Genomic DNA, 19,526 nt, shown 5'->3' with positions numbered 1-19,526 from the left:
ATGATACATCGGTGTAAATACAGCTGGAAAACAGTGAAAAATCAACCTCATTAAATTATTCAAGGCCCAGTGCATGATGGGAACACCAGTATCAGAAAAGTTGAATAATTTTACGTTGATATTTACGCTTTAATTTCTACACAATTGAATTGAGTACTAATATAGAATTTACTTCTTCTTTTTTTTTTATTATTGCCTGAACTAACTTTTTCTTGTAAATTACATTGTTTTTTTCTGTAGTATTTACTTCACCACAAAATCATTTTTATCAGTGATTTATTTGAATAAACAAACAACAGACTATTGGCAAAAACTTAAAATTGTTAAACAAATGTAATGGTGTATTTCATTATTAACTGATTTGCAGATAATCGTAATTAGCGTGCAGATCACTGACTTGCACATATAACATAACCAAAACCACCACATCAAGCTGTAACTATAAGTCAGTGAGTAATTGTGGCCCTTTAATGCTACACAGGAAAAAGAAAAGCAATATATCAGCTCCAAAAACTGAATTTATAATTTTACAGTATAATAAAATAAAAAATAACCGCATTTAGCATACAATTATTTAATTTAACAGTCAATTTTTTAATCAATTATTTAAAATTATTAAAAAACAATTAAATCATATATCACAATTTCATGGTGCATAAGAGCAGGGTCCGTGTATCATCTGATAATTTAATTTCCTATTTGGAAAGGAATAACGAGAAATGAAAAAACAGCTCGTTTATTCGTTTTTTTGTTTAGTTTAAAAAACGAAAAATTTGATTTTGGCTCGATTTTTCATTTTTCGTTTGTGGTTTACAAATCGGTTTATGGGTTCGATATTTCGTCCGCGCATGTGGGCGGCGCTGAAACGCCCCTTTCATCTGATTGGTCAAACCGCTCCGCCTTCAGTACGAGCTTTTCTTTCTGTCGGCAGAATAAGAGTCAGTACGAGTGCGGCACTAACATTATTGCACTTTAATAAAATAATGTCTGAAACCACCATTCACTTTTAAGTTACTATGCACAATATTTGAAGCAGAAGTATGTTCCAGCGACCCCATTGATGTGAGCTACAGTAGGCTATGACAGATTATTTTAGCATGATGTATTTCTCATTGATAAATACAGTGCAAATAGCCTAGTTCCGTCTCTTTGGATAAAAGGGAAGTGAGAGATAAACAGAGAGATTGAGGATGAAGAACTCTGATGCAACTCCACTTTCTGGTCCTGTGATGATGAGCCATAGGAGTGTATTATAAGACTAAAAAACAATGATGTCCAGATGTCCAGTTCATTTGCCCAGTGGAATGAGTTGTGGAGTTTGTAGATGCTTCAGGTGTGGTGAAGTTCACTGTAAAGTTATTCATCTCCTCTGACTTTTTCTTATCAGTTCAGCAGCTTACAAAATATGGTAATGTAGCATGATCTAAATATAAAATGTATACAAAATATGGATCTATATTCAGAAGAAATTTTGTACATTTACATTCAAGTGAAAACTGCTGTTTATGGAGCGCCGCGCAACTCTTGCACGATTCATCTCACTCTGCTGCCCGCTTTCTCTTCCAGTGAATTCACAAAATATGACATTACATTTTTCCATCTACTGATTTTAATGTTAACAAAGTGTCATTGTTGCAGTATTGTTGTGGTTGAAAACAATACATTTTAATAAATAGAGTTTGGCACCTACAAAGTGAAAGCGTACTCGTTTACTAACGTAACCTCGGTTCTCTCTAGAGAGAGGAACGAGTACTGCGTAGTAAGACTACGCTTTGGGATAAATTATTTTCCACGAGAATACTGAAGCCAAAAATTATTCTTAATTTTGTATAAATGTAAAACGCGTTGCCGCAGGATACAGACATAGGCGAGGCAGCTCGCGCGCCGATTGGCTGCTGTGCGGGCAACTGCTTGAGCCTATCGAGCGAGACCTAGAGTGACGTCACACCCAATGAGGGCGCTTCGCGTCCCCTTCTGCGTCACGTCCCGCCGAAACGGGCGTGGCTTAGGGCTATAAATTGCGCTCGCAGGCTCATTTCTCTGATTTTTAACAGTGAAGCAACCAGAGTGCATGCACGGCAGGATACGCAGTACTCATTCCCCTCTCTAGAGAGAACCGAGGTTACGTTAGTAACCGAGTACGTTCTCTTACGAGAGATACTCTCGTACTGCGTAGTAAGACTACGCTTTGGTGAACATAATGTAAAACGCTGTGAATGCCGGGATCCGACACCATAGACCCAGATCAATCAGCTGGGGTTCATACAGTGCATAATCACCCAGGGGACTCACAGGGAATCCTGAAAGAAGGGGGTTTTAGCCACTATCTTCCAAAAAATGGCGGCTCAGAGCAGCCCTGCTATTTATCATAGCCATATCAAAGACTGAGACTTCAGTCTAACAAATTTTGGCCATACCAGACCGATAGTAACCTGGCTTGTAGAGCGGGAACCTCTAGGTTATAAAACCTTATAAATGTAGACGGGGAGGCCAAGGCTGCCGCCATACAGATATCTTGCAAGGCAATCCCACTTGACCAGGCCCACGAAGAAGCCATGCTTCTCGTGGAGTGCGCTATGACACCCAAAGGGCATTGTATGCCCTTGGTTGTGTAAGCTAGAGCTTTAGCGTCCACAATCCATCTGGATAGGCTCTGTTTCGAAGCGGCTAGTCCCTTAGAACGCCCGCTGAACGAAACAAAGAGCTGCTCCGTCTGTCTGAAGGCAGACGAGCGAGACACATAAGCTCTTAATGCCCTGACCGGGCAGAGAAAACTCTCGTCCTCATTTTCCCCAGTGACCAGTAGGGCAGACAGGGAAATTACCTGTGCCCTAAACGGTGTATATAGGGATTTTGGGACATAACCATGCTTAGGTTTGAGTATAACCCTAGTATAACCCTAATAAGTCATTAGGTCCAAACTCCATGCACGTAGCACTCACTAAGAGCGCGTGTAAGTCCCCAATGCGCTTCACTGAAGCGAGAGCCAGAAGAAACACCTTCTTGAACGACAGGTGTTTAATATCAATCTCCTGTAAGGGCTCAAACGGACGACCCTTCATGGCTTCCAGCACCGTAGAAAGGTCCCATATGGGAACTGTGGGAGGTCTGGGGGGATTCAGTCTCTTAGCTCCTTTTAGGAACCGAATGACTAAATTGTTCCTTCCTATAGACTGGCCAAGCGCTGTTTCAGAGAACGCCGCTATGGCCGCCACATACACTTTGAGCGTGGAAGGGGACCTTCCCTTATCCAACAGCTCTTGTAGGAAAGATAGAACCTCTGCCACTCCGCAATCTGGGGGTGACACGCCACGAGCTGTGCACCAACCAGAAAATACTGACCACTTAGAGGCATAGAGACGTCGCGTAGACGGAGCTCTGGCCTGCGTGATCGTGTTTAACACTCCCTGTGGGAGGTCAGCGGATACCCGTTGATGGCCCACACGTGAAGGGACCATAGTTCCGGGTGAGGATGCCAAATTGAACCATTGGCTTGAGAAAGGAGATCCCTCCTCAGAGGCACTGGCCACGGGGCGGTGCTTGCTAACTGCATCACAACTGGGAATCAGGGCTGGTTCAACCAGAGTGGCGCTACCAGCAGCACTGAGCATCCTTCCTCCCTGATCCTCTCCACCACTTGGGTCAGGAGGGAGACAGGGGGAAAAGCATAAAAAGGACGACGAGGCCACGAGTGGGCCAGGGCGTCCTCGCTTTTAGAGAAAAATTCTGGACAGTGAGCGTTTTCCTGAGACGCAAACAGGTCTACATCCGCTCTGCCGAATTTTTTCCACAGCAGCCATACTGTCTGTGGGTGCAAAGACCATTCTCCTGTCAGAACGTGGTTCCTGGACAGTCTGTCTGGTCCAACGTTCAGGAGCCCCTGGCACATGCGCTGCTTTCAGTGAGAGCAGGTTGCTGCGTGCCCATATCAGGAGGCATCTGGTTAGCCTGTACAGAAACAGGGACCTGAGGCAGTCCTGGCGATTTATGTAGGATACCACTGATATGTTGTCTGAACGTACCAGGACGTGGCACCCCGTTATCAGGGGGATGAAAGAGCGTGAGCGCTTTGCTCACTGCTAACATCTCGAGGCAGTTTATATGAAGGAGCTTCTCCCGCTCTGACCATAGGCCAAACAGCGGTCTGCCCTCGAGCAGCGCTCCCCATCCTGCGTTGGATGCATCCGTAGACACCACCCTCAGTCTCGAGGAAGTCCTCAGGCTTACACCTGAATGGTACCAGTCTTTCAACCTCCAAGGGTTCAAAGCTGCAACGCATGCTTGATTGACCTTGAGGCGAAGCCGACCGGTGGCCCACGCACTGTGAGGCACCCTCCCTTTGAGCCAGAGCTGCAGCGGGCGCATGCGCAGCAGGCCCAGCTGGAGGACTGATGATGCTGAGGCCATCAGACCTAGCATCTTTTGAAATCTCTTGAGAGGGACTACAGCGCCGCAGCGGAAAGAGCTGACTGTGCGCTGAATATGTAGTGCGCGCTGTGGTGACAGCTGTGCTGTCATCGACAGCGAGTTCAGTTCTATTCCCAGAAAATAAATAATCTGTCTGGGGAATAGCGAACTCTTTTCCCAGTTCACTGTGAGACCGAGATTCTCGAGGTGATCCAGTAGCATAGCTCTGTGCGCCATGATCTCTGAATGAGATTGGGCTAGAATGAGCCAGTCGTCCAAATAGTTCAGCACTCGAACGCCCCGGAGTTTGAGGGTAACGAGCGCTGCGTCCATGCACTTTGTAAATGTACGGGGTGCCAGGGACAAGCCGAACGGCAGGACTGTGTACTGATATGCCTGACCCTCGAAGGCGAATCTCAAAAATCGCCTGTGACGTGACGCAATCTTAGATCTATTGACACAAACCAGTCCCCTTGGCGAACATGCGCGAGGATTTTTCTGGTCGTGAGCATCTTGAACTGGCGCTTCATAAGCGCTTTGTTCAGTTGCCTCAGATCTAGTATGGGTCTTAGACCCCCGTCTTTCTTGGGTACCAGGAAGTATCTGCTGTAAAGCCCCCCTTCGCTCTGAGCTTGAGATAAAGGTTCTATAGCCCCTTTGCTCAGAAGTTTCTGAATTTCGGCTCGAAGTAGATGTGCTACTTTCGATTCTACCGAGGTCTCGACGCGACAACCATAGATGCCTCTCAGACACGGTGAGCGTGGCCATGCTCCGTCCTATGGCCTGTGCTGCGGACTTAGAGGCGCGGAGAGCAAGGTCCGTAGCGCTCCTCAGGTCCGCCACCCAGATCGCTTCAGGTCCTTTCTCGTCCAGCTTGCGGAGGAGATCAGCCTGGTAGATCTGGAGCGTGGCCATGGTGTGCAGCGCTGACGCAGCCTGTCCATTAGCGACGAAAGCGCGGTGGAGCAGGGATGACGTCATGCGGCAAGCCTTTGAGGGCAGCGGCATCTTAGCACGGCGTCCAGCGGAGGGCGGGCATAAGTGCGCTGCGATCGGCTCCTCGACTGGCGGCAGGGAGAGGTAACCTCTGTTCTTGGCGTCGTCGACAGCGGAGAACGCCAGTGAAACAGAAGACCTTGTCCTGGTTGAAAACGGGAAGCTTCAAGCCCTAGCGACCTCTTCGTGAAGCTCAGGAAGGAAGGGCGCCGGCTTGGATGCAGGTGAAGAGCGCTCCCCGGGTAGGAAGTAGCCGTCCAGTCGGTTGTGGGCGGGCTGAAGGCAACAGCTCGCAGTGAGGGCAGCCGCCGTCGGCGAGCGCGAGAGCCGCGTTTTGCTCACCCAGGCAGGAAACGCAGGTAAAATGGCGGTCCCCGTCGCTGAGTGTGGCTCTGCACGAGCCGCAGGAAGGCATCTTTAAAAAGACGCTACTCTTTTAGATAGAGTGTGTGTCGCGCCGGCGAGCACACACTAGCAATTGAGAAAAGGATATAGGCGCCGGATAGCGCAGCAGGAAGGCGATGAAGGCGGCGTGGCCAGCAGCTTCTCGACTCGTTCCGCTGAGATGCTTCTTCGACGGCGCGGCTTCTCTGAAGGATTAAAAATCAGAGAAATGAGCCTGCGAGCGCAATTTATAGCCCTAAGCCACGCCCGTTTCGGCGGGACGTGACGCAGAAGGGCGCGAAGCGCCCTCATTGGGTGTGACGTCACTCTAGGTCTCGCTCGATAGGCTCAAGCAGTTGCCCGCACAGCAGGCAATCGGCGTGCGAGCTGCCTTGCGTATGTCTGTATGCTGCGGCAACGCGTTTTACATTTATACAAAATTAAGGATAATTTTTGGCTTCAGTATTCTCGTGGAAAAGGATTTTCCCCAAAGCGTAGTCTTACTACGCAGTACGAGAGTATCTCTCGTAAGAGAACCCAGACTCTCTGAACGTTATGTAGACTGACTATATATATTTATGACTTGTGCTGCACGAAAACATTTACCGTATGGAAACGCACTGATGTATCACACACATGTTACATTTAAAACACAAAAATCTGTGTTAATTCTATAATTTCGAAGAAAGAGAGAGTTTTACAGCCCGGTGCAGATAAAGAACAGGCTGAACAAAACCAGCCAGCATATAACTGATCAAACCAATGGACCAAAGTGCCCTAATAATCTGTTTTTTCAGAATGGTAACAACTCCTATGACTATAAATGGGACAAACATAATAGCCATGCTCACAGTAGTTATTATAATGAGATAAAATGCTCTTCTCTTCATGCAGTTTTCCTTCTCTCTCCCTCTCTCTCCTGGTCCTGACTGCTTCAGAGCTCTGAGAACAGCCACAAGACAAAACAACTGAATGGAGAGGAAGAGGAGGAAATGCACTGACAAGAACAATGTAGGTTTTAAGTTGTCAGAAAATATCAGGCACAGTAAACAGGAGCCAAGAATAGATATCCAGCTTACAGTGCAGCAGATCACTCTATATCTGAGAGGTTTGTACTTCAGAAAGGTTACAGGATGAACAACTGCCAGGTAACGCTCGACACAGATCAGACACTGAAACAGAGGACGGCCGGTGATGACAAATCCTAGTAAAAAGAATTTGAATGATAAGAGACTAAAAAAACGAAATGAGAGTGCACTGATCAAACTAGTCAGACAGACACCAAGCTCACAAACAGAGAGATTGAGGATGAAGAACTCTGATGCGACTCCACTTTCTGGTCCTGTGATGATGAGCCATATAACATAGGAGTGTGTTGGAAGACCAAACAACAAACCAATGGTGTATCCACAGATGTCCAGACTGTTCATTAACTCAAAAGACGTAGAAGAGTTTGTAGATGTCTCAGTTGTGGTGAAGTTCACTGTAAAGTTATTCATCTCTGTGTTTGTCTTCCTCAGTTCAGCAGCCGACAAAACATAATAATGTAACTATGATTTATGAGAAGAGAGAAGTGTAAATTAAGTTCACATCCTCTTTCTATTCTTACCACTTGTTTCACTTGATTGAATTTTAAATCAATTGTTTTTTCTTTTCAGTGAAATACTCAATAAACTTGCTCTACAACAAGACCGAATCAACACAGTATAAATGTTTCTGCTTATTAATTGTAAAAACATAAAAACATGTAATTGACTCAACAATTTGAGTTTATCACCTGAAGAGTGAATGTCCGGTCTCTCTGGATGTGTATAAATCTCTGTGCTGTGTTTTGTACACTGACTTCAGATGCCACATGTGTGTATGATTTAATCTGATGCACGTCACATAAAACACCAGGTATGCAAAAGATAACATTTATAATCAAAAAGACAGACAATTTTGCATTTAAAAGACGTCTAATAGGCGTTTAATAGCTAAATTGTGACTACAGATTTACCATGTCATGAAATTACACTTGCATTTTGTAGATATTATTGAACTTGGTAAGATGATGGGACATCAACGATCTCATGCGCTGCCTGGACAAAAACTACAATGAATCAGTTTTGACTATAAGTGGGCTACAGATACCATAGAAAAAGTCAAAGAAACGAAACCAAACATCTTGTAAACCAAACATCTTGACCACCCTCTATGAAGCATGCTTACGCCCTGAAGTGGAACCTATTTGTTGAATGTTGTTCTTCTCTACCGAGAAGACCCCCCGAAGGTGTTCGGTCACTCCGTGCTGCTTTCCTGCAAGATGGGTTGGACCGAGGCCTGTCTCTCTCCACCCTCTAAGTGTATGTGGCCTTATTAACACACATCATGATTTAGTGGATACAAATCCATGGGTAGCCCGCCTTGATCATCAGGTTCCTGAGGGGAGCGAGGATACTGAATCCCCCTCGCGCCTCCTCTTTACCTTCTTGGGACTTATCTCTGGTGCTACTGCACAGCAGAGACTTTCCCTTGAGCCACTGCAGGCAGCTGAGTTAACCCTGTTTTTAAAGTAACAGTTCTCCTCCTTGCTTGCCTCTATCAAGAAGGTAGGGGACCTGCACGCATTTTTGGTCGACGAATCGCCCCTGGAATTCGGGACAGCCAACTCTCATGGTATCCTGAGACCCCGGCCTGGATATGCGCTCAAGGTTCCTACCTCTCCCTTAAAATGGAACCAGGTGGTGAGCCTGTAAGCGCTGCCTCGGAGGAGGCAGACCCAGTCCTGGCTTTTTTTTGTCCCTTCCGCTCCTTGCGGTTAGAACTGGACAGACTGCAATGCCTCGGGACCGCAGACTAGCTCTTGTCTGCTACGGAGACCAGCAGAAGGGAAGGCTGTTTCCAAGGAGAGATTGGCCCACTGGATAGTGGTTGCCATCATCTTGGTGTGTTTACCCAATGTGCACCATGCCCACCTGTGTAGTGAGCCTCTCCAAAGAGAGAGTGTAGCTCCTTCCTGGGCAAAGACACAGGGTGCCTCGCTGACAGATATTTTTAGAGCTGGGGGCTGGGAGACACCAAACACGTTTGCTAGAAAAATAGCCTATGTGTCGAGCCGGTTGCTTCCCATGGCCTCTCTTCATATGAAGCCAGTTCTACCAGAAAGACTCGGGAGAATAAATACTGTGACAATTAACATTTATTAAAAGCTCAGCAAGCAATCAAGTTCTTTGGCGTAGGCCCCGTCCGTAGCTTGCAATCCTAGGGTTCGGACTCTGCATATCCTGCCTGAAGACGAAGGCAGGGGCGCAGCCGACCCCCTGCGAAGTAAGGGAAGGGGCCATCTGGTGGTGGTGGTGGGGTGGATGGAGGAGAAAGACATCTTGGTGTTATGTGGAGGATGGAGGGAAGGACCCGTCTTGGTGGTGTTAAGGAAAATTAAGGGAAGGTCCCATCTTGGAGGTGGTGGGGAGGGTGGAGGTGAATGGAGCGACAGCATCTGCGAACTCAGACGTGTGTAAGTACCAACCTTTTATACCAAAAGTATAAGGATATGATTGGATAGATGAGAAGGTAATAAGTTACGTAACAATTGAGTCTTCCCGGCAGAACTTGCGCTAGAGCTTCATTTTCACTGTAAGCCTGGTTCGAAGTGTTGGCTTGCTGCGCCACTCCCCTCCTATGGACTGGATACGTGCGCCATTCTTGCTCCAGTAGAGTTCCTCTTTAGCCGAACCCTTTTGAGATCCTCCACACCCTTCGGCAATGGACGTGGTGGTGCATCCGAGCATGCCTTTTTTTTTGGAAAGCGTGCCTTTCTTTCCAACGAAAAGGCACTCTTTCCCAGTGTTAACAAGTCTGACTGAGTGGGTCTTGCGGAACAGTATTGACTTCCCTGGCCTAAGCCCTGTCCTATCTCCGCCTCAATAATGCGGGGGATCAGGAAGCTTTTGTCTAGGCACTGGAATGTGCAGCACTAGTGGCGTTTAATGGGGATCCCAATCAGTACGGTTCCCTTTCAGTTGTGACCAAACTGAAAGGGAACATCTTGGTTACATATGTAACCCTCGTTCCCTGAAGGAGAGAACGGAGACGTAGTCCCGTCCCCATTATTGCTGGACCACCGCTGACTCCGGGCTCCGCTCGGCTCCTCAGCAAAAAACAAGTGGTGCGTGCATTCACATCCGTATTTATACCCATGCTGTGGGGCGGAGCATGGATGAAAAACTTGCACGCCAATGTGTGCATTGGCTCGTTTTATCAATACTCGAAGATGACAGACTCCCTAAGCGTGATCCCAATCAGTACGGTACATTTACATTTACATTTTACATTTATTCATTTAGCTGACGCTTTTATCCAAAGCGACTTACAATTGCTATATGTCAGAGGTCACACGCCTCTGGAGCAACTAGGGGTTAAGTGTCTTGCTCAGGGACACATTGGTGTCTTACATCCGACTACGTCTCCGTTCCCTCCTTCAGGGAACGATACGTAACCGAGACGATCTGCTGTCACCGCTTTAGTTCACTTGCGAATTGCTAGAATGGTACAAGTTTTTTTTTTCCGGCATTTATTTATGATTCATTCTGTGAGTAACATTGAATGTATCATCAAAAGCTGTTGAGTCTGATAGGCATATCAAATAAACCTATTGCCTATAGGCAGGAGGACCTCTTTCCTAAATTTAACTACATTGAGTTGATCAAACTTAAATAAATTTCATAGATGACGCTATTTATATATTTGATGTTAGACTCATTAAATATAAATAGGAATAACTCCTAACTAGATATAAGTAAAGCGAACCAAATTTAAATGTGTCATATCTATGATGGGCTTTTGATTGATGTATATGGAGCAAGTGTTCTTAACCAATATTGGAATATGTATATCTTCAGTTTGTTGCACATTTTACTTTTTATGCATAATTTCTCAGGCTTAAGAAAAGTTTTGGGTAATAGACCGTGTACAGGTGTAGCTATAAAATATGTAAACAAAACAAAAAAAGGGACACTCTGTCATTGATAACGTTTTTTATTTGAATAAACAAACAACATGCCAAAAACTTACAATTCTTAAAAATCTCTCTCTTCTTCTCTCTCCTGGTCCTGACTGCTTCAGAGCTCTGAGAACAGCCACAACACAAAACAACTGGATGCAGAGGGCTGATAGGAACTGCAGCGAGAAAAAATGTGTATGTATTTGTCCATTTTTTTGTGAAGTCAATTAAAAAGGAACAGAAGCAGGAGCCAAGAATAGATATCCAGGTTACAGTGCAGCAGATCACTCTATATCTGAGAGGTTTGTACTTCAGAAAGGTTACAGGATGAACCACTGCCAGGTAACGCTCAACACAGATCAGACACTGAAACACAGGACGGCCAGTGATGACCTATTAAAAAAAGTTTATAAAGTCCTGAGACTTACAAACCAAACTGAGGGTATAAAGATCAAACCATTCAGACAGTTAACAATCTCACAAACAGAGAGATTGAGGATGAAGAACTCTGATGCAACTCCACTTTCTGGTCCTGTGATGATGAGCCATATGAGTGTATAATAAAACTAAAAAGCAATGATGTCCAGATGTCCAGACAGTTCATTTGCCCAGTGGAATGAGTTGTGAAGTTTGTAGATGCTTCAGGTGTGGTGAAGTTCACTGTAAAGTTATTAATCTCCTCTGACTTTTTCTTATCAGTTCAGCAGCTTACAAAATATGGTAATGTAGCATGATCTAAATATAAAATGTATACAAAATATGGATCTATATTCAGTAGAAACTGGGTCCATATACATCCAAGTGCAAAATATAATTGTGTATCATATTTCCCATTGATGGATTTCATTTAAATTGTTACTTCTGTCAAAAGAAGAAAAAAAGAGCTCAGACTCATTTTACCCAATAGCTTAAAGGGTTGAATTAGCCATATGGAATGCCAAACCAACAAAGTGTCATTGTTGCAGTTTTGTTGTGGTTGAAAACAATAATTTTAAATAAATAGAGTTTGGCACTTACAAAGTGAAAGCCCAGTCTCTCTGGATGTATACATCTCTGTGCTGTGTTATGTAGACTGACTATAAATATATATTTATGACTTATGCTGCACGAAAGTATTTACCGTACATGGAAACTCACCAATGTATCACACACTTAGCATGTTAAATTTAAAACACAAAAATCTGTTAAATCTTGGACACAGCTAAATAAATATTTGGAGGCATCATTAAGCTGCTTTAACTTGCCCGTTCTGTTAGAAACACTATAATTTCGAAGAAAGAGAGAGTTTTACAGCCCGGTGCAGATAAAGAACAGGCTGAACAAAACCAGCCAGCATATAACTGATCAAACCAATGGACAAAAGTGCCCTAATAATCTGTTTTTTCAGAATGGTAGCAACTCCTAGGACTATATATGGGACAAACATAATAGCCATGCTCACAGTAGTTATTAGAATGAGATAAAATGCTCTTCTCTTCATGCAGTTTTCCTTCTCTCTCCCTCTCTCTCCTGGTCCTGACTGCTTCAGAGCTCTGAGAACAGCCACAAGACAAAACAACTGAATGGAGAGGAAGAGGAGGAACTGCACTGACAACATAAATGTAATTTCTAAGTTGTCAGAAAATATCAGGCACATTAAACAGGAGCCAAGAATAGATATCCAGCTTACAGCGCAGCAGATCACTCTATATCTCAGAGGTTTGTACTTCAGAAAGGTTACAGGATGAACCACTGCCAGGTAACGCTCAACACAGATCAGACACTGAAACACAGGACGGCCGGTGATGACAAATCCTAGTAAAAATAATTTGAATGTTAAGAGACTAAAAAAACGAAATGACAGTGCACTGATCAAACTAGTCAGACAGACACCAAGCTCACAAACAGAGAGATTGAGGATGAAGAACTCAGATGCGACTCCACTTCCTCTTCCTGTGATGATGAGCCATATAACATAGGAGTGTGTTGGAAGACCAAACAACAAAGAAATGGTGTATCCACAGATGTTCAGACTGTTCATTAACTCAAAGGACTGAGTTGTGGAGTTTGTAGAGGTCTCAGATGTGGTGAAGTTCACTGTAAAGTTATTCATCTCTGTGTTTGTCTTCCTCAGTTCAGCAGCCGACAAAACATAATAATGTAACTATGATTTATGAGAAGAGAGAAGTGTAAATTAAGTTCACATCCAATCTGTAAATCTACAAATTTTCCAATTTAAACTCAAAGAACCAAAAGTACATCATTGTTAAATCTGCAAAAAATGGTTATACAAAGGCAGTAGCTATTTATAGCCTACAAAAACAACCTCTTTCTATTCTTACCACTTGTTTCACTTGATTGAATTTTAAATAAAGTGTTATTTCTTTTCAGTGAAATACTCAATAAACTTGCTCTACAACAAGACCGAATCAACACATTTAAATGTTTCTGCTTATTAATTGTAAAAACATAAAAACATGTAATTGACTCAACAATTTGAGTTTATCACCTGAAAAGTGAATGTCCGGTCTCTCTGGATATGTATAAATCTCTGTGCTGTGTTTTGTACACTGACTTCAGATGCCACATGTGTGTATGATTTATTCTGATGCACGTCACATAAAACACCTGGTATGCAAAAGATAACATTTATAATCAAAAAGACAGATCGTCTTTTTGATTATAATTTCAACAGCAAATGCAGACACTTTTTGTTTGTCAATTTTATTTTGCAGACTTGTGTTTTAATTCCACTAAATATCACTGACTTGACTAGACATTTTACACAACATTTATCAACTGCTCCTCAATGTCCGACAGCAACTGGATTATTGTTTTACATTGCATTTTATTTTCAAGCTTTTGGCAGACCTTTTTAAGCAGTGACTTATCGCACATTCAATTTATACATTTAGCTATATTGTGTATTAGTAAGTGTTCAAATCAATAATCACTCAAATTTGTAAAAAGGAAGTTACAATTTGTTTGTTCAGTCCTCCCAAATCATATTAATTTATCTGACACTAAACAACACAGGTGCCACTTATTCAACACCTAAAATGCAAATTCTTAGACTGAGAATATATAAGTTAGAGAGGGAATAAATGCTTTAGACATTTGTGTTGACAGGAAGTCAAGATTATTACTATAATCTCTGTGGCAACCATCAATAGGGAAAAGGCGACACTGGGTCATGATGTGTTTTATTGGAATAACAATCTACAAAAAGTACATCAGTAAATCAGTTTGTAACATTGAACACTAACCGGTTCTGAACCACTTTACACGTCCAAGACACATAAGCCACATTAAAGGTACATTTACACAGACTTTTCATTGTGAGGAATCACATTTAAAGAGGAATCACAATGTAACTTATGTGTTACGTTTATGACACAATGTAAAATCTAGTAAAACGTTGTCAAAAGTTGTAAAAAGAAATCAAAGTTTAAGGAAACTCATATGATGGTTGTTGTGTTCATAAGAGAAATTGTGTTGTGGCCTACTACTCTGAAAAAGAAGTCAGCAGTGAGAACCCATTTGCAGCTTTATTTAAATAAACATGAACAAAATAAACAAGGACTTGAACAAAACCTAACACTCTCCAATAGTGGTTGGAACCACTGTAAAATAAGGGTTATATATACACAAAGACTAATGACTTAAGCTTAAGTTGTTATGCATTCTGCTAAGAAGCGTCATTCAAATCCTCTGTACACTACAGTGCACTCCGTCCATATCGGAGAGATTCAGCTCTCAGTTCAATGAGTCGAATGCTACCTCCTTGAGTTCCCTCTCAGTTCGGTCACGATCGACGTAGTCGGACGTACCGTACTGATTGGGATCACGCTTAGGGAGCCTGTCATCTTCGAGTATTGATAAAACAAGCCAGTGCACACATTGGCGTGCGAGCTTTGCATCCACGATCTGCCCCGCAGCGCCGGTATAAATACGGATGTGGATACACGCACCACTTGTCTTTCGCTTCGGAGCCGATTGCGGTCTTCATGACGGTGTCTCTGAAGAGTGTTGATTCATTCAACGAGCGAGTGTGTCGGTGCTTCTTCTGGAAGTCTCTCCCGGTGCTGGTGGTTCTACAGCGGGAGTGCAGCGGTGGTCGCGAGTCTTCTGAGCTCTCAACTGCTGTTTTAACAGCATTCCTTTTTGTGTTTGTTTTTGTTACAGGCTGCACCATCCCTGTCAGTGTTGCCATGATCATTCCCCTGTTTTCATTTCCTGAAAGAGCAACATGGGTCTTTTTCAAGATGTCATTCCACCCATGCGTTTCTGGATGCGGTCGTTCCCTGTCCCCCTCTGACAGTCACATTAGTTGTGTGGCGTGTGACACGAGGGCAGTGTACGGGGGCTTCTTAAAGAATTATAATTAATAAGATTGTATCATTCACATTCCGACTACGCCACTCTGGGAATTTCACCCAAAGAATTAGAATAAGCCCAACAAAAGGCACACACACAGGTTCGTATCACCTAATGAGGTCAGAGACATGGGTCATGGTACAAAACTTTTATTGACAATTCTAAAAAGGGAACAATAAAAAGGATATCAGGCACTTCGTTCAAATTCAATGAACCCCTAAAGGTTTAGAACCTGGTCGAGGCAGGGGCAAGAGGCACCGAGGCAGGGAGTCGTAGCATGCCACCCGCAGACGCAGCACCACTGCACTTCACTGTGCGCGCACACACACACACACACGCACACGTGTTAATATCAAGCACTGCACACGGTGAGAAAGATACCGTCACCAAAGGAGAATCCTCTGCCCCTGGTGCTCAGGCCCTGCCAACACACACACAAAGAATATACATCAAATACAGAAATAAAATAAAGAAAGGCACTTTACTAGTTGGAAGGATTATAAATGCTCAAAATCAAAGTAACCAAAACACTATAATTAATGAATTGAAGTAAACAGTTGGGCAAAAATAACCAGATGTCAATGGCAGCAAAACATATAGAAATCAATAAAGGAAAAACACAACTTCCAGCAAAATGGTTAAACAAACCGGTCCAACAATTTGGAATGAGTTAAAGAAACGAACTATTATTTCAGAAAATAATAAGAAAATAAAGAGTTCAACTTTAAAGCAAAATCAAATACAAATAAAAAAAACAAAATAGAAAGAACCAAAATATATTAGAATGAGAGAGGAACAAAGATGGCAGTTCAGATGTTAGCACCAATCTCTGTAGTTAATCTCAACTCGAAGAAAAATGAAAACTACATAAAGTCAAAGCGAAACTAAAAGAAATCAACTAAAGCCCCAACGTGCAGTTGGATCAGTTGACAGTAACAGTTGCAGCCGAATTGAAACAGGACAGCACTGCGGCAGTAAATGAACACGAAGAACCCCGTCTGGAATGAGTTATAGCCCTTTATGGACCTATAAACAACATAAGATTGTTACTCTGCTAGATAAATTCTCCAAATTAATACGCACGTAAAACTAATACATACCGATCGTCGAGGAAACAGAAACGTAGCTTTCTCTAGAAGGGAACTCAGGTTCTCACAACTGAGAAAGGGTAAAGATTAGGACATATTCTTAAATACGACTAGCACTTCAAAGGCACGCATGTCATGCAACAGCGCACGATTAGCAAACTCTCCCTACCTTCTCCAGCATCCAGATTCCGTACGCGCATCCAGTACACGCAAACAATAACAATCCTAACGAGCTTGTGCAGCGGGGGACAGCAGCACACTCTTCAAAGCGAAGCGGTGTCTCTAAGGTACATTAAAAGAACGCATTTCACATAACTGAATACAATTCAGGAGCTAAAAACAACTAGCAGCGCCTTCCCCTTACCGGCTCGGGTGCTCGCATCCGGTTTCCAGGAAGCAGTGGCGGAAGCGCGTTAATGACGTGGTGATTCAAAACATGACGCCTGACGAGCGGTAACTGCGCTGCGGTTTTAAAGCCCAGGAGCACCGATGATTGGATAGACTGGCCATCAATATCAATGATTAAAACAAAACAAAAACGCCCTCCCTGCCACATCTACCCCATCATTCTGCATCGGCGCCCCGACGATGGACTAATGTCAATTACCAAGACACCCCTCCAATTTACTAACTCCAAGGTCTAAACAAGGCTGAAATGCTATGGGTTACGATCCCAGGAGCACCGGTTACTCGATTCCTTACCTCTCCCACAGCCCGGGGGAGACGATGCAAATTCGAATGCTGACCTGCTCCGGCTCGGCCCGAGCGCCGAGGGGAGACCCCCCTCTCATTATGGAAACTGGGAGGAGTTTCACTTTCTCCCACTATAGGTTCTACACCCCGTTCCTCTGACTCCCTCAAAGCCACACCACCAGGAGGTGGGTCCATAGGCCATCGCTCTTCCTGTACCTCAAGCTGTGCTGGGCGCCCAACACCCCACGGTCCCATACCCTGAACAATCTGAGGAGTCTCTGGCACCAACAACATAAAATCGTCATCATACTCTTGAGGGTCATCTTGGGCTTCCACAACACCTGTAGGCTGATTGACAGGCGTAACGTCCTTCCGGACACAAGCCTTCAACAGAGAACGATGCACTCGGCGTACCTTGCCCAAATCTGAAACTGGCGCAATGGCATACACAGCACCTCCCTCCTCAGGGGACCGGATCACCTGATATGTCACCGAACTCCACAAGTCCTGGATCTTGTGGCGACCCCGCACTGCATGATCTCGTAGGTAGACTAACTGACCCTCTGACAAAGGTAGATCGCGAACATGTTGGTCGTGCTGCCTCTTGCGACGGTCAGCCGCAGCTTTCAGGCGCTCACGTGCTCCCTCAAAGGCAACTTGCAACCGCCTACGATGTTCTATGACCCAGCTGTGTACGCTTCCGGCGGCCGGTTCTGGCACTCTACCAAGCAAGAAGTCGATCGGCAACTGAGGTTCTTGCCCAAACATTAAGTAATGTGGAGACTCTCCTGTCACTTGATGGGGAGTGGTATTATAACAAAATATCACTTGAGACAAACAAGACACCCAGTCCCTCTTCCTAGAGCCCGGCAAGGTTCGCAACAAGTTGTACAAAGTGCGATTAAATCGCTCACATTGCCCATTACCGGCCGGGTGGTATGGGGTGGTACGAGATTTCCTTACCTGATAAAGCTCGCAAAGCTGCCGAATAAGAGCGGACTCAAAGTTCCGGCCCTGGTCTGAATGAATTCTGCCCGGAACACCGAATTTGTAAAACCACTCTTCAACCAAAATTTGGGCTACGGTCTCAGCTCTTTGGTCTCGTGTAGGTACCGCCATAGAAAATTTACTAAACACATCAGTCATCACCAATATGTTTTCCTGTCCGGAATGTGAGGGCTCAAGCACAGTGAAGTCAATCGCAAGGACTTCATTAGGCCTCGAAGCCAGTAAATGGCCCATAAAAGCCCGAGCTATTGGCCGATTATCTTTGGCGAGCTGACAACGTTCACATTCTTGACACCAAAAGGTAATATCAGCCAACATATTTGGCCAATAGCACCGCTGCCGAATCAACTCACTGGTGCGCTCCACCCCTTGATGCCCATGTTGTTGGTGGAGCTGCATCAAAACCTCTTTCCTCAAAACATCAGGCAACACTAATTGGTAACATTCTTCACCTCCGTCAGGACGAAATACTTTCCGATACAACACTCCTTCCCTCGTCTCTAATCGATTCCATTGTTGGAGGAGAGTCAAACATGGTTTAATCAACTGATGCCGCTCCTCGGGCCCCGGCCGCCGGCCCTGCTCCCAGAACTTTATTACCGGTCCGATAACAGGATCAGTCTCCTGCATAGATCGCAGGTCATGAGTAGAATAGCCTGGCAACGCACTCACTGCCCTCACATCTACCTGTGCTGCACATCCTATGCCAATGGCCTGCTGTAACAACTCAGGGACTACGACACCTGCAGCCAAACCCCCAAGCGGACCTCGAACCACCGGGTTCTGGCGAGAGAGAGCGTCTGCATTACCATTGCTCCTTCCTGACCTATATCTCACCTCAAAATCAAAAGCGGCTAGCTCTGCAGCCCAACGTTGCTCTGTAGCTCCGAGCTTCGCTGTAGCTAGATGACTTAAGGGATTATTATCCGTGAACACAATACACTTGTGCCCTAGAAGATATTCCCTGAATTTTTCAACCATGGCCCACTTGAGCGCCACAAACTCTAATTTCATTGAGCTGTAGTTGGTCATATTACGCTCAGTGGGCCTTAGGCTACGACTGGCATATGCTATGGGTCGGGTTTTCCCTTCAAATTCTTGGGACAAAACCGCCCCCAGCCCCCCATGACTAGCGTCTACTTCTAGAATGAAGGGTTTGGAAAAGTCTGCGTAAGCCAGTACTGGGGTGGATGTTAACCTTATTTTTAAGGCCTCAAATGCTGTCTGACAGTGCTCGGTCCAGACAGAAATCAGACTCTGCCCCCTTCGCTTACCTGACTTACCTCCCATCACCTCAGCAACTAACTTATGCAGAGGGGCTGCCAATTTGGCAAACCCCTCCACAAAGCGCCTATAGTAGCTCGCAAAGCCAAGAAACGTTCGTAACTCGGAAACGGTCTCAGGGCAACGGCATTTTGCAACAGCCTCGATTTTACCTGGATCTGTTGCCACCCCTTGCGCCGATATAACATGCCCCAAGTACTTAACTTCTGGCCTGAAGAAAGCACATTTCTCCAGCTTTGCCTTGAGTCCTTCCCTCTCCAACCGACTCAAGACCATCTCCAATCTCTCTAGATGCTGGGCAACGGAGGAGGAAAACACAACAACAT

The 19,526-nt window shown here is 44.6% G+C and overlaps 2 protein-coding genes across 2 annotated transcripts; both read right to left on the bottom strand.

The window, feature by feature from the left end:
- Positions 1-6,393: 6,393 nt before the first annotated feature.
- Positions 6,394-7,347, bottom strand: LOC306997231 (chemokine XC receptor 1-like). Its single transcript, XM_079610448.1, has one exon. It carries the CDS (start codon positions 7,284-7,286, stop codon positions 6,459-6,461), a length of 828 nt encoding a protein of 275 aa, XP_079466574.1. The 5' UTR covers positions 7,287-7,347; the 3' UTR covers positions 6,394-6,458.
- A 4,685-nt stretch (positions 7,348-12,032) lies between these two features.
- On the bottom strand, positions 12,033-13,065 carry LOC306996844 (chemokine XC receptor 1-like; the record flags this gene model as incomplete). Its single annotated transcript, XM_079609748.1, has 1 exon — positions 12,033-13,065. The coding sequence occupies exon 1, from the start codon at positions 12,861-12,863 to the stop codon at positions 12,033-12,035; it is 831 nt and encodes a 276-aa protein (XP_079465874.1). The 5' UTR covers positions 12,864-13,065.
- Positions 13,066-19,526: the final 6,461 nt, after the last annotated feature.

The sequence above is a fragment of the Phoxinus phoxinus genome (genome assembly GCF_949152265.1).
Source record: "Phoxinus phoxinus genome assembly, chromosome: 4".
NCBI lineage: Eukaryota > Metazoa > Chordata > Actinopteri > Cypriniformes > Leuciscidae > Phoxinus > Phoxinus phoxinus.
This window is presented reverse-complemented; position numbering and strand designations above follow the sequence as displayed.

Coding starts and splice junctions, on each gene's coding strand:
- LOC306997231 (XM_079610448.1), bottom strand. CDS start 7,286: ATGAATAACTTTACAGTGAACTTCACCACAACTGAGACATCTACAAAC.